The sequence below is a fragment of the Alosa sapidissima genome, chromosome 14 (assembly GCF_018492685.1).
Source record: "Alosa sapidissima isolate fAloSap1 chromosome 14, fAloSap1.pri, whole genome shotgun sequence".
NCBI classification, from domain to species: Eukaryota; Metazoa; Chordata; class Actinopteri; order Clupeiformes; family Clupeidae; genus Alosa; species Alosa sapidissima.
The window spans coordinates 20,817,703-20,832,255 of record NC_055970.1 but is presented as its reverse complement, the minus strand read 5'-3'; the positions used below and the strand labels follow the sequence as shown (position 1 = coordinate 20,832,255).

General features: G+C 45.8%; 3 protein-coding genes across 4 annotated transcripts in view; 1 reads left to right on the top strand and 2 right to left on the bottom strand.

Annotated features, from left to right (window-relative positions):
* The window catches only part of ulk3 (unc-51 like kinase 3), a 34,917-nt gene extending 28,115 nt beyond the window's left edge, over positions 1 to 6,802 (bottom strand). Inside the window, exon 1 of the mRNA XM_042062695.1 lies at positions 6,645 to 6,802. Coding sequence (XP_041918629.1) covers positions 6,645 to 6,675 — 31 coding nt within the window. The 5' untranslated portion in view covers positions 6,676 to 6,802. The remainder of the gene's footprint in view (positions 1 to 6,644) is intronic.
* tm2d3 (TM2 domain containing 3) lies at positions 71 to 4,139 on the top strand. Of its 2 annotated transcripts, none has more exons than XM_042062697.1 (6): positions 71 to 228; positions 1,128 to 1,226; positions 1,322 to 1,494; positions 1,649 to 1,823; positions 2,346 to 2,421; positions 2,816 to 4,139. In XM_042062697.1, exons 1-6 carry the CDS (start codon positions 120 to 122, stop codon positions 2,979 to 2,981), a joined length of 798 nt encoding a protein of 265 aa, XP_041918631.1. In that variant the 5' UTR covers positions 71 to 119; the 3' UTR covers positions 2,982 to 4,139. The 2 variants fall into 2 exon arrangements, with proteins under 2 accessions (XP_041918631.1, XP_041918630.1); XM_042062696.1 differs by having other exon boundaries at positions 71 to 234.
* On the bottom strand, positions 6,188 to 11,213 carry larp6a (La ribonucleoprotein 6, translational regulator a). Its single transcript, XM_042062693.1, has 3 exons — positions 10,431 to 11,213; positions 8,851 to 9,049; positions 6,188 to 8,294 (listed from the first exon to the last, which is right to left on the bottom strand). Exons 1-3 carry the CDS (start codon positions 11,153 to 11,155, stop codon positions 7,182 to 7,184), a joined length of 2,037 nt encoding a protein of 678 aa, XP_041918627.1. The 5' UTR covers positions 11,156 to 11,213; the 3' UTR covers positions 6,188 to 7,181.
* Between the last annotated feature and the right edge of the window lie 3,340 nt (positions 11,214 to 14,553).

The following is a 14,553-nucleotide window of genomic DNA, read 5'->3' as shown; positions in this document are numbered from 1 at the left end:
ATGTAGGCCTACTAATTGGGGACAGGACAAATCAATATTATACAGTCTATAGGACAAACGGACAAGGACAATGGGAAGGTTTGGGGGCGGAGCGTTTGGCTGCTGAGGAAGAGGCTGGCATGGCTGCCCTCCGCTACCTCTGGTGTGTTTGGAAGGGCTATAGCATCATGAAAGCCTATGGAATAGTTTTACTATTAATCACAGATATTTGCCTGAAATCTGTTCACGGTAAGGGTAAGGTCATATGTCTTATATTTCTATATAAGAGCTGATGACACGCATTCCGTTTGCCAAGCCAGCGTTATGCTAACGAATCAAGCTGGATAGGTAACGTTAACTGTTAGCTAACTTTAACTAACGTTACTAACTGGCTGTCTCGTGTTATACTGAGAATTGGGAATGAAGACAAATGTCGTTACTCCCTGATCTTTTCAACACTTAGCAGCCAAGGTTACAAGTGAGATTAATCTTTCTGAGGAGCCACGGGCTTCTCTAGCATTCATATACAACGTTAGCCATCTCTGTTGATATGAAATGCTAACAGTTAACTTAAATTTGCGATAGCTAACGTTAGCTAGCTAACACATCAGCAACTTAGCCAGCTTGCCGTGAGCATAACATGTTCTAACGTTAACGTTATGCCTCTAATATAACATTACAATGACAGTAGGTATGCAGTTGTTGGGCCTTTAAATAAGCAGATGTGTAAATGCATACAATCATAAAAAGCTCACAGCAGCATTGGTGTTGACGTCTTTTAAGTTGAACGTTGTTTTCCATCACGGGGCAATGTGACTTAACGTCATTTAGGCACACCTTTCTACCCTTAGATTATTCACTGTGTCAGTGTCATAAGTCAGCAGCCTTACTTTGTCGCAACACCCATTTTAGTGTAGTCTATAGGCGTTTTTATCCGTTTTTAAACTGCATGTTTACCTTAACCCTATCACCTTAACGTGGTTTCTCGTGGATCAACAATGCCAACAATGTAGTTTATCAGCATTCCCAGACATAACATCGTATGTTTAGTAGTTCAGTGACATGTCATGCTTGCCTTGTACGTACTGTACAAATCCGTTTAGACACATGATTTTGAACAACTCGACACACGATGTTTTATGTTGCAGGGTACTTGAGCTCACCGCATGTGGGCCAGGAAGCCTTCAGTAGAGACGCGCAGTATAGTCCTGTCATCACTAGTCCAGTGGTACCCGCTGTCTCCTCCGGTAAGACTAATACTTACACAATATCTGAATTCCACACATGATCTGTGCTGTATGTTGTATGGGGAGGAAAATCTGTTGTTTCATCTCACCCACAGCTTCTCCTGTTCAACCAAATGGTGATACCTCCAAGTGTCCCAGTGGTGGGCTATGCAGCAAACTTCCTGCAGACTGTGTTACATGCAGTTACCAAGAGTACAAACTGTCCAACTGTAGCTATGGAAGACCTGCATCTTTTTCTTGCAAGTCCAACAAGGGTGTCCATTGCACAGTCAGTTTTTCTTTAATTCATAATTCTTTATAATTCTTTAATTTTCTTCATGGAACAATGCCTGTGTGTGTGTGTGTGTGTGTGTGTGACAAATCAGTGCATCTGAGGGGCAGCCAATTGACCTTCTGTTTGCGGTGCTTGTGTTTACTCTCAGGATGAATCGGGTAAACAGCAGACAGAATTTAACCAGACCATAGCATGTCAATTCTGCTGGCAACTGGACCCATCTCAGTACCGCTGCAAGAACGAAACCAACTGCATGACAGTGGCTTGCCCACGCAGGCGATACAACACCACCTGCAAAGTGTTGGATCACGTCCACTGCTTGGGTAGGTCCAAGATGCATGTGATGGATGTTTCTTAAATGTGATGGGATCTGGGGAAACCCATCACAGGCTTGAAAGTGCAAAGGTATCTCAGTTTGTATACCACTGCTAAAAGAAGAACAAAGTTGTACTTTTGAGTTCACCTCACTGTGGGTCATATCACTGCATAAGATTAGGAGAGTTTCAATTGCACGGGAGCAATACGGGAGGGAGGGTGAGGAAGTAGCGAGCTAGCTCTCTATTTTGTTTGAAAGTCAACAGAAGTGACGTTACCCAGCATCCCTTAGAGCACCTTTAAAAATGTAATCTATAATAAAATGGTTTATTGTGTGTTTAGCCACTCTTGGCATTTACACCCTAACATACAAGCTTTATATCTTCTATTAGTGTGGCCATAGTAGTGGTGGAAATTATGTGTATTATGATTACAATCAGATTATCAGACAGTTATGATTGGGTTTATGACTTGACTTGGAATTTGGGGAACTAGGCCTTGAGTTAAATACATTGCCTTTATCTCCCCAGGGAAAAGAGAGTTCAAGAAGCGTTTGTTCTGCAACTGGACCGGGGGATACAAGTGGTCTACAGCACTGGCATTAAGGTAGTAATCCCATGATTCATTGTTATTGACAGCCTGGATATCTGGGCTCTGCAGCTACAGTTTTACACATTATGATTTTAGCTCTAAACACACACGTTTTATTGTCTTATTTGGAGTTGCTTTGAGAGTCATATTGGATTGAGAAAAGCTTGCCATAGTTTTTTATCCATTAGCATCAGAGACTTCTATTACAAGCTATGAAGTCCTTGTCAAACACGGCACTGGAAGTCACTTAACTAATGAGGGAACCAATGACACCTTTTCATTCAATATTCAACACATGCATTAATGCAGTGTGCCTTGTGTTGCTCATGGCCATTACTCTCTTTTGGACTGTAACATTTATCCTGTGATAAATAAGCCCAGCTCATGCCTTGTCTGTGTTCCTACGCAGCATCACCCTGGGTGGTTTCGGTGCCGATCGGTTCTACCTAGGCCAGTGGCGCGAGGGCCTGGGCAAGCTCTTCAGCTTCGGCGGCCTGGGTATCTGGACGCTGATAGACGTGCTCCTGATCGGAGTGGGCTACGTGGGGCCGGCAGACGGCTCCCTCTACATCTGATTGGCTGGCCCAGCGCGAGGTGGACTGGTTGCAGGAGGTGGTGAGGAATGCGGTGGGTGGGGGACAGTGGAACGACGGCGCGCCAGGTCTTTGGATCTCTTGTCCAGTCCCCCCAGGTCACTTTAGACTCCTCTCTCTCTCTCTCTCTCTCTCTCTCTCTCTCTCTCTCTCTCTCTCTCTCTCTCTCTCGCGCTCTCTTTATTTATCTGTATCTCTTTCTCCCTCTCTGTATGGACTCTCTCTCTCTATGCGCAAGAGATCAAATGAGATCCCTGTTAGCACATGTCTGGCCAGCCAAGCTCCCACCGCAACAGCCTCCTGCTCCCATCTGCCCTCTGAGAGGACTCGGAGCTCCGCTTGTCTCCACTGCGGCCCACGCGTGTCAAAACAGCTCCCCCTCCACTTCACGTCACCCTTCCCCTCCCCCTCCCCCAAGCTTTGTGGTGGGTCACTCGCGGAGAACTGCTCCAGGATGGGGCCTGAGCGTGCAATGAGTCTTTTAAGTCATTGGTTATATGCATTATACATTCCCGTGAGGGGAATGCCATTGAGGATTTACACTGATGGGGGTGCCATAGATATTGTTTGCACATCAGAGTTTGTGAAGCGACTGCCACACGGTTGAACCTGAATGTGAGTTGCCCGCTGAGAACTCAAGTGATGGTTGGTTGTTAATGTTTTTATTTATTCGTTGTGGGCTGTGTGACTGGAATGACTTTTCCATGGCAGTATGAAGGACGCTGAAGCACCATATATGGTTTATGTTAAATACTCACGGAAGACAAACTCCAAATGCATGACCGGTCAGTGATGATAAATGGAACAGATGTTATGGATGCTCTCCTTTATTCTGGTGCACTGATACTTACACAGATCTGCCAAGGCATGCTGTAGTGTTCCTCCAGTGTCTTTTTGTGTTGTTGTTTTCTACTTCTAAGGAAATTTAATGTTTTCTGTTGAACTGTTAAAATGCTCTTATTTTGTATGCAGAAAAACAATCGAGTTAAGACGTGATTCAATTAATGGTTATGATCCATTGCGCTTGTGTGCATGGTTAAGTACATAACTGATCAAAAAATAATTACTGTCAGGCATCACATGTTATCACATCTTGTCACAACAAGTTTTAAGATTAAATAAACTCTTGGTTATGTTTCATGCTAGTGTATTTCTTTGAAAGTTGACCTGAAAACTAGTCTGCCCAAGTAGATACCCAAACTTAGCCTTTTAAATGCCATTAACACACCATGGAAGACCGCAAAAAAAGACAGAAACATTTATTTGTGCCCTCCAGCAATGGTGTATATCTACTCATAATGGTTAATTATTCCAGAGTTGTTTATTGACCTTGAGTTTTTTCCATAACTTCTGTATTATACATGAGTCACCTAAAAGGTCACTCCACCCTACCAGTCCCCTAAAGCTGTGTTAACACAAATATGCTATTTTTCACAGTCACCACGACTTTGTTGCATCGCACTATTGACAAAGTATTACAAATTATGACCAGAGAGAGCAAAGATCCTCACTTTCCCTCTCTGCTGTTGCATAACAATACCACGCCAGGCACGAGTCTCCGTCATCCACAATACCACGCCAGGCACGAGTCTCCATCGTCCATGGTGGGACAGATTTTTCTCCTGAGGAAATGAGGCAGCGTAGTGTAGTCAGACACCATACATGCATTGCCCTTGCTTCCTACCATCGGTGCCTTTGCTTAAACTTACTCCCCCTCACACAAAACCTCCTACACAACAGCAGTGTATGTGTGTGTGTGTGTGTGTGTGGTGTTGACAGAGATCCAGCTGGCTGCCTCTGCACTGTTACTGGAGTGTGTGTGTGTGTGTGTGTGTATGTGCGTGTTGGTGTGGGAGTCTGTGGTGGGCCTCCTGATAACCAGCTGTGACCTCTGCCCCTTATGAGTCATCACCATGCTGTGAACTGTTTTGTCTCTTTTAAGTGGAGGTTCCATAGTAGATGCCTGTTCCAGTGAAGGCTAAGATCAGACTTTACATGAAGTTAGTTTCTTTGTCTCGCTGTAGAGGTTGGTAATGATGGTCATTACAGGCTCGCAAAAAAGTAGCCTAGTTGTTGGAGGGGGAATAAAGAAAGCACCACGTGGAACAATCATCCAGACCAATGATCAGGTGTAATTTTACGCTAACGACGCAAGCCAGCCATTCATAGTCCCGATTCAATAACAATATTTAAAGACTAACGTCACATAGCCTAAGCCATTTCATAAAGATAGCATGTCTGGGGGAACGTCATTATTTTGAATTGCAGATGCCGAATGCAGGGCGCAGGGGAGCAGATCCGCAGTGACTGAATAATGGGTTGTTCAATTAGTGTTACATAAAAACAATGAGCATGGAGACGGCATTCAACTTCTCAGTTAGGCCTACTCTTCTTCTGCACCCTTTTGTCAGAGTTCCGTGCCCAGGTTCAGCGCTGCCTAATTGCAGCACATTTCCATGTCGATTTCGGCAGGAGTTGCGCTTCCATAGATGTGGCTGGTTGCTAAGAAACATCTGAATGCCATGCGCTTACTAATTGTATCCTAGAATGTAATGAAGCTGAAATACCGGCGCCTCATTTCCGACGACCCCTTCGTACACCGTGCCGCGTTTGTACTTTCTGCTGATTTCCGCACTGTGCCGTTTCCGACGTGCCCCAATCACACTCCGCCAGTCGCTCGAGAGCGGTCCATCTGTGCAGATTCACACCAGCAAAGCTCACACGCTCGAGACGCGGCTGTGCGTGCGCTCACGCGCATAGCCTTGGCAGACCATCGCAGCTGTGTTAGGGGATGCAAATCCATGTGCCATTCCCATTTGCCATGCCCAGGCCTGGTAGTAAAGTAATTTGCTGAGGTGGGAATGATGCCAAATGTAATGGAACCATGGGCAGATTATGAACTTTCGGGCCCCACACTAATTGTTGCATATGTGGGGAGGGGGGGGGGGGTTAGGGGTAAATTTGTTTGATGTGATTTCCTGTATTCTGGTGCATTTTGGGGATAGCCAACACTAAATTCAATCAGATTCATAGCCTACATCCTGATTTGTTGATATTGAGGCAATGATTCCATGCAAAGGCTTGGGCTTCTGGGCCCCGTAGGCCCGTGCAGTAATCCATCCCTGAATGGAACATATCAAACTAGGTATAGCTTACAGAACAAAGCCTGAAGAAAAAACAACAACCACTGAGATGCCATTTCGGTGATTTATTTGTATCATAGCAAATACACGCTGTACATTGCCCCAGTTCATGAGTAAAGGCAAGTGTTGGAGAGAAGGTTTGCCATGATGTGGACGTCCCTTCGCGTATCCCTTTACTCAACATGCTACAAATGGACAGGAAGCAGCAAAACCTCGAGCCAAGGAAGAGAACCCTGCCATGACATACTGTCTTTGATAAACAATAGGCCTAGTAACCACTAAAATAAAAAGCATTCTCCAAAAGGCAAAAAATGGAAAGGGGGAAATAATAAGTTAAACCTAAAAACTTTAAATTAAAAGAAACAAATAAAAAAACAAAACAATTACCATTGAAACTGTATGGCAAAGGGAAAGGTTATGGCCACAGATGAGTGCAATTGCCACTTTTCCTTTTTTAACAAAATACAGGAAGTGCTATGGTGATGCTTCATACACCACACACCCCTAAACCACACTATAAACATAGACAACATTCAAAAGACTGTCGTTTGTGTAACATTACTCACACATACATTAACACGCATACACAAGAGGACAGCGATGTAAAGGAAATAGAAAAACTGAAAGTGCTTCTGAAGTTCATCCCTAATTAGAACTTCAGACACCTGTGGAGGTGGCAACTCAAATACTGAGGAGCTTGCTCTGTAAGTTCTACATATATAAATTACTTTACCATCAATTTCTTCTCTAGCAATACTTTTTTTACAATATCAATTGGAAAAATGAAGAAAAAAAAAACAAAATCCAAAATAAATGATCACAATGCATGTTATTAACCAAAGTGTATAAAAAGTATTACAAAGACAAAAAGACCAGACTTCAAAACGACTCAAACTAAATGTTTTGGTGGCCACTTCAGTGTTTGGAGGGTAAAGAGGTGAGGGTTTGGGTAAAGGGATTGATTGGCTGAGGATTTGGGGATGGGAGAGTCTTGTAACTGGCTGAGAAGGGGGTAACTATTGGGTGGTCCTAGGATGCATCAAGTTTGCGTGGTGACAGTCTTTACCCGGTCGCTCATGGCGGGAGGGTGGAAGCCTCGGGTCCCGTCAGGCCCGCGAGGCAGGCGCACTACCCCAGGAGGAAGGCCGTCGGCATTCTGGATCTTTCGACCCAGCATAGGGCTCCCCACGGGGCTGCTCTCCTGAGAGGCCACCTGCTTGCGCCGCTGCACCCAGGGGCTCCCCGAGGGAGTCAGGCTGCTGTCCGAGGAGTAGTCGGCCCAGCGCCTGCCCGGCTCCGGGCTGAGTCGGCCCTCGCTGGCCAGTGGAGACTTGTGGGGGGCTTTGCGCTGTGAGCAGGGGCTGGCGCGCGGGCTGGACCAAGGGCTGGAGCGCGGGGACACCGCCGGGCTCAGGTGATTGTTCTGGAAGCCAGCACCGCCACCGGACGTGGGGCTGAGCTTGTTCAGAGAGCGCGTCTTGCGGGCCAGTCGTGGCGACGTGGGGTTGCTCTCAGTCTCCGAGGAGCTGCACGCCGAGTCGTCGCCGAACTGCAGCTCCCGCACACGGCTGTTGAGTGAGCGACTCTTGCGCATGCCCATGCCCCCCTCCTCCCGCTGTAGCCGCTCCTTGGACACCTTCTTCTTGGGTGGCTTGGTGCCGATCAGCACCACCTTCAGGCCCAGCGGGCTGGCGCCCTCCTTCTCGCCCCCGACCACCTCGTGGGCCTTCACGGCCGCCTCAACCTCCTCGAACTCCACGATGGCGCACTCTTCCTTTCCCAGCTGCAGGTAGCGCCCGCTCAGCTTCTTCAGATCTGCAGGCAAGTCCTTCCCGGGCTTGAGCACCCGCACCGAAGCGATCGGCCCGTACGTCCCGAAAGCCTTTAGCAACAGCTCCATCAGGCGCTCCTGCTGTGTCGACCCACCCCCATTGGCCCCCGCGTCCAATGCCCCTCCCTGCAGTGCCACACCCAGCTCGGGCCAGCGGTTGAGCTCACTCAGTAGAAGCATGCGACTGGGCAGGGATTCACTGGCAAACACAGGGACTGTGGTCCTGCGGCGCACCTTGCGCCCTTCGTCGTTCAGCTCCAACAGCGTAGACTGGCGCAGGGCATAGGCTGTGGTTCTCCAGTCCCGGGTCAGATGCTTCACCTGCAGGGAGAAAGGCGGGTGAGAGCAGGAAAACCAATCACACACAGCGCAAGAAAAAGGATGTGGCTGATGCAACTTCCTCTCATGAGTCATGACTGACAGTTTGAAAAAAGAGGATGTTACACTGAGCTGATTAACACTTTATGGTCATAGTGGATTTCTGTGACGCTATGCGATTACAATGTGTTCACAATTTATTGTGACAACAGTCTTTGCTGATGCTAGCATGTGCCTCTCAGCACAGTGCCTTGTGAAAAACAGAGCAATGGCAGCAATAACAGAAACAGAGCTATTACACTATAAGCAGGGTAATCATGCTGGAGCCTCTAGCCGGCTGTTGTGATCAGTTAAAGGATTGTACATCTTAGAAAGCCTGGAGCATGCCATGTTGAGAGACCATCACAGTGCTGTTGCACAAGTCTCTTCACTGAAAAGGAAGAGGGTTCATTTTTCTATTTCATCCTTGCATGGATCAGTGCATTCTATTCCATATGCATGGAGTGAGTCTCTGTGTGTGTGTGTGTGTGTGTGTGTGTGTGTGTGTCTGAGAAAATACCTTTTTGAAGGAGGTGAGCAGCTTGACGCTGACGAAGCCAAGCTTGTTGCGTCTGACATGTTTGAGCAGGAAGGCGTCATGTTCCAGATTCTCATCTGACAGGTAATACTCAATCTGGGCCACCAGCTTCTGTGTAAGGTCTGGGTCCGGGGGCTGCCAGCTCTCCTCCTCAAGTTCACCCCCACTCGTGCCAGCCCCACTGACGTTGGAGGAGAGGGTTAAAAAAGAAGAAAAAAAGACGAAAGGAATGGAATACAGAAATAGTGAGAGGGGAACAGACAGACAAAAGTAAAGAAACAAAAACAGACAAAACAAAGAGAGACAAAGACCGTCATAAACAAAGAAAGGAGGAGGCGAGTGCATGTTGGAGAGAAAATAAATTCCAAATTAGGGTGACCTAAATGGCTGTGTAGATGTCAACACATGACACATGACAACGCAAAAAGCCTGGGCGGGATCTGAGGGGCGTTTTTGGAACAAGTCCCTGCAACATGCTTTTTCGGATTCAAAATTCCATCGTCAGTCAGCCTGCCTGACCATCAACAGCTTTCTGCGCCAGGATCTGAACACCACAAACTGTCCAGCCAACATCAGTGAAGCAGCCAAGACCTCTTAATCTAGAGTAAACCCACACACACCGAGTGTGAGACAGAAACGTGTTCTCAATCAACTGTTTCTACCTTTAGAACTATCAGACAGGACTATTGTTAAGGCTTAACATTTTTATCCCGCTGATCAAAACACTGGCTGCTAAAAAAAATAAATGTGAGTCATCGCCTCCTCCCGCTGCCTACATTCGCTTTCTAATAGCTACCCAGCGCGAACAGCAACCGGCTGAAGTGGACGGCACCCTAGACGACTCAGAGTGGCATAATCAACAATTGGAGGAAAGGTCAGGAAGGAAAGGCCTTTAAAAATAATACAAAAGGTGATCATTCACCATGCCTCCTACACACAAGCAATCAATTAGCCCCAGGCTATTCGCGCTGGTGCTTCATGTCCACACTGGCCAGCTGTCAAGAAAGTATCCTTAGGCACGGACATGTGTGGAAGCCCAAATAAACTGGCGATGAGAATCCGACCGCGAGCCATTTGGACGGCGAGGCACGCGAACCTGATTTGTTGCATCAGGTGGCAACTGTTGTGCTGGGCACTAAAGGAGGCTTAAAACCTTCCTGATTGGTTAAAAGGGGGTAGCCTAAGGGCAGAAGCTTGAACGTGTCAGAAATCGAGGGCCAGCGAAACATGACACAGGGGATTGGATCAACAGGTCTGAAGGTGCCATTCTTGACCTGGTTGGCAAACAGTCGAGATTTACGTCAAAGGGAAGGGATTAATTGAATGACTTTCCAGAGCTACGTCCAAGTGTAACATATCAGTACTTTAACCATTTAGGTAGGCCTATCCATATTCGCTATAGGCTTCCTGGCAGCCAGTAATCACGATTCACAATCAAATAGCCCAACATCAATGGTCTCTCGGACACAGTGTAACTGTGTAGGCTGAAAAGGATACATTGTTAGAATATGCGGTTACTTTGTAAATAGTCTATGACGGACTACTTCTAAGCAATAACCTACCTTGATTTGTCATGTCGTCCAAATTCGTCGTCGCTACCGCTTCCTCCATGAATATCCAAATGGTTTACCGATACCTCCTCGTCAGGTTCTAACTCCTCGTCCTCTGCTGCCTGAATAGCAACAGTTATAGTCACTTGGGTGCCCATCTCCGACTGGTGCTGGTCCACCGTTATCACCTCTTCGTTTACAGTCAGCCCGACCAAGTCTGATACAGACTGGCTGGGGAGCTCCATGGTCGTACTCATGCTGCCTGAGGTGAACGTGTCTCCTGTCAGTACGTCCGCCTCCGTTGCAAAGGCAGTGCCTCCCCGACTGCTGACGGAGTTGGCGCTCGAATCGAAAGCAACGACGGGGTAAGGGTTGCAAAAAGCTTCAGGCTTTTGGCACAAGCGCTGATGGAAGGCGAAGGGAGCCCCGAAGATGCGCTCCACAGCTTGCCAGAGCTCCCGGATTCTACCCCACGGAGAGCCCTGTGGTGGCGGCGCGGAGCTGTTAGCAGCTAGCGAGACACAGCTAGGAGCAGGGGAAGCGAAGGGGATGGAGTCGTCTTGTGGTGTTACTTCCTGATATGTAAGAGGCTTTTTCCTTTTGAAACGCGCCCTCGGATTGGGCCATGGCATCTTTCCGCACTCATCCCCAACCCACCAGCAAAATGCGAGCTGAAGCCAGGAAGGAGGCAGGAGGAAAGCAAGACAGCGGAGAAACGCGTGTGTTAATGCGTGCATATTCTTTGTCCCTGTTCCTTTGTCTATTTTATTTGGGGAGTTCGTTACCAGTTGATCATTGTCTATATATTCGTGACACGTTCATAAATTCAGGTGATAACAATAGTGTAATTAGGGAAAATGGGCCAATCAGCGGCGTCAGCAGCGTCGACCCACTTCACCAGTCTTGTAAATTGGATAATCGGCTTTGGCATTTAGACCGGAGGAGATTTGCTTGCGAGGAAAGACGAAAATAAAGGACATGAGAAGAGTATTTGTCCTTCTAAGATTCTTGATATTAATTAACATGTGTGTTTTGTTAATATGATAAACAGCAGTTGTACATAGCATTATTAAGTCCCCTTCCAAATTATCCTGCATTCAATATGCATCTAACTAATATTTTTCACTGAACAAAGTGTGTCCAGACACATTTTGGCATTAGTGATGATGTCAATCAGTTTTGCCTGCAGTTCATCTCTCTCTCTCTCTCTCTCTGTGCGCCCCCTGCATGCATGTGTGTGACGGCAATGACGTCTGTCACCCATCGGCAGGTAGCCAAGCTGGTGCACTGACTCACGCCTTTGCACCACCCAGCCCTGCCCAGCCACTGTTACTGATGGTTCACTCGGTCCAGTCGCAGACACCCACTGTGAGGTAATGCTGCTGCAAGCATCAGAAGTGTCTTATTATCTCACTGGCAGGAGCAGACCAAAACAGGACCCTGCACTTAAGAGAAGAGAGTGGGAGCACACACACACACACACACACACACACACACGCACGCACGCACACACACACACATACACACACACAGAGTGAGAGAGGAGGCTACTACTTTTTATCCCTCAAAGAAAACAGGAATGTATAAATGTCAGGCTTGAGCTGCATATTTTGTCATTTTTCACACTAGCCTAACCGCTGCCAAACAATTGTGAATTACAGACAGAACAGAATGGTCAACAAAGTGACTTCATAAACAAACCTCTCAGGATCAACATGTCAGTCAGTCACTTCAAAATACCCCCACTTCAAAATTTGCCACAACAATGACAAGTGAGTTTATTTCATTCACTTGATATTCAAAGCAATGTTATAAGACATACAAAAAATCGAAGAGAACAAGAAAGAGGGTAGTGTTTTTAGTGTCAGGTCAAAATACTTCAGAAAAAATGGCTCAAAGTTTACCTATGTGTGGGCCACTTATGCTAGCATCGGTCTATATTGGATTAGTGAAGAGAACCACCCTTTTACTTTTGATTTGAGATTCGAGAGCCTGAAAGTCTTTATATGCACCAAGTGTTTTACTCCACTTTGCTGCAGTTGTACTATGAAGGATCTGTTGCGCAACACACACAGACACCCTCCAGCACACATAGGGAGTGCCTCTTTTCTTAAGCTCTGGAGCTCTTTACTTTTCTTCTCTGTCAGCTTTTCGGTGGTTTTCACCTGTTGATCTTGCTGGGTATGTGGATTGGTGAGTGACTGACCGCGTTTGTGCTATACCTTGCAGGCTCATTCTGACTCAGGCAAGATATTTATAGATTATTGCACCCAGGAGAGAGCTGACTTGCCCAGCCCCTTTCCCCTGCCCTCCCCTCCCCCTCTGCCTCCCTCTGAATACAAAGGCAACAGACAAACAGCACAGGTCCCTGTGTCTCGATGGTGTGTGGTAACCTGCCAATGTGAAATGTCTCACAGATACACATAACCCACTTAAGTCCTGCTCCTATTTAACTACATGCTGCATGTGTAAAGAACAATGGCATATTTTGTTAGTGGGAAAATATAATTTTTCACATTTTCAATATAATTTTAGTTTCAGAAGAATATTGTGGCTATTTTAAGAATCAATGCATGAATGAATGCTGAATGAATTATCAGTCAGACAATGTTTGATTTTTTTATGTGAAGGTGGTATATGAGATTGAGGTACTTGTGCTTCTTATCTTGAATGACAGATTTCAGTAGCCAAGCTTTTGGACGCCTTGCAAGCTGTCATGCAGATGTACCCACATTGGGCAACAAATGGGTGTGAAACCACCACCATTCTCCCACCTGGAAACCCATGGAAAGCTAGATCACTAAACTAAACTAACTTAACATGCAATTAGGATATTAAGCATTTGCAGTGTTAACAAACAGCAAAATGCAATTCACATAAAAAACAATATAGGCTATTTTAGGACCATTGCATGCTTTTTGTTTATACCCTCCTTGAATTTCCCCTGGGGATCAATAAAGTATCTATCTATTTATCTATCTATCTATCCTCAGCTGTTCTCGTATTTAATACTTTTGCCAAACCTATCCTGAATTTGGCAGCCAGGTCTCAATGCAATGAATGTTCTCTCTTACTTCCCCCATTACTCTTAATGCATGGGGGAAAATGGCACGGCATGTCTTGGTATCCATCCAGCCACTACATCTACACTGGCATCTAGTCACAAGGATGGTGGTTATATACCCTCCCTCTGCCTTCTCAAGGAGGTGGGGTGGAAGAACCATCTGTAACTGGAAGGGACTACTATACTTTGCCATACAATGATAAACGTTGGTATCATTCTATTGCTCTCATAATATCAAGCTATGTTGTATATGATCATATCCTGGTTTTTCAGGTACCATCAGCTCATACTGTGATGTAGACCTATGCAAAGAAAATTGTGAAAAGAGAAAAAAATTAGAAAACTCAACAGCTGCAAAAGCTGCCATGTGTCTCATTGGTGATTTGCCTTAGTAAAAAGGGACCACGATATTGTGGGTAGTCCCATGAGGTTTCTAGGCCAAGTATATTTGCATATTTACTTAAATGCAAATGTAAATGCAAATCAGGTTTCTAGGCCAGGTATACTTGCGTATACAAGGAATTTTTATCCCATCCGTGAATTAGTGAACACACAGTGAATACACAGTAAGGTGAAGCAAACACAAACCCGGAGCAGTGAGCTACCTTGCTACAATGTCTTGCAATGTCTTGTCTTGTAGTCTTGCAAGGTGCACTGTCTTACCACTTTCACTTGGTGAGAAACAATTAATTAATTTTCGATCATGTGTTTTCCCCTTATTTGTTAAATAGTAATAAACAGTTTATGCTGCATACCAGCTGATGTTCTCACTAGAGGAAATGTATCTGTAAACAGTGAACACCTAAAATAGGCCTTGAAAAAAAGCTCCTCAAAAGCCCACCTTAAAATATAGCTGCAATCGGCAATTATTGGGGTCCAAGCATCCCACAGCAGTTGCAACATTTAGTGGAGGTAGAAGTGGTTCAATAGCACACTCTTTAATAAAACATAATTTACATTTAAGAGATTGTACCAGACTTAAAGTTAGTCACTAGAAACATCTGCCCCCTGTCAAATGCTGTTGCATTTTCAGCCCTGAACAAAACTGTGTAAAAATGTGCAATGTTTAAT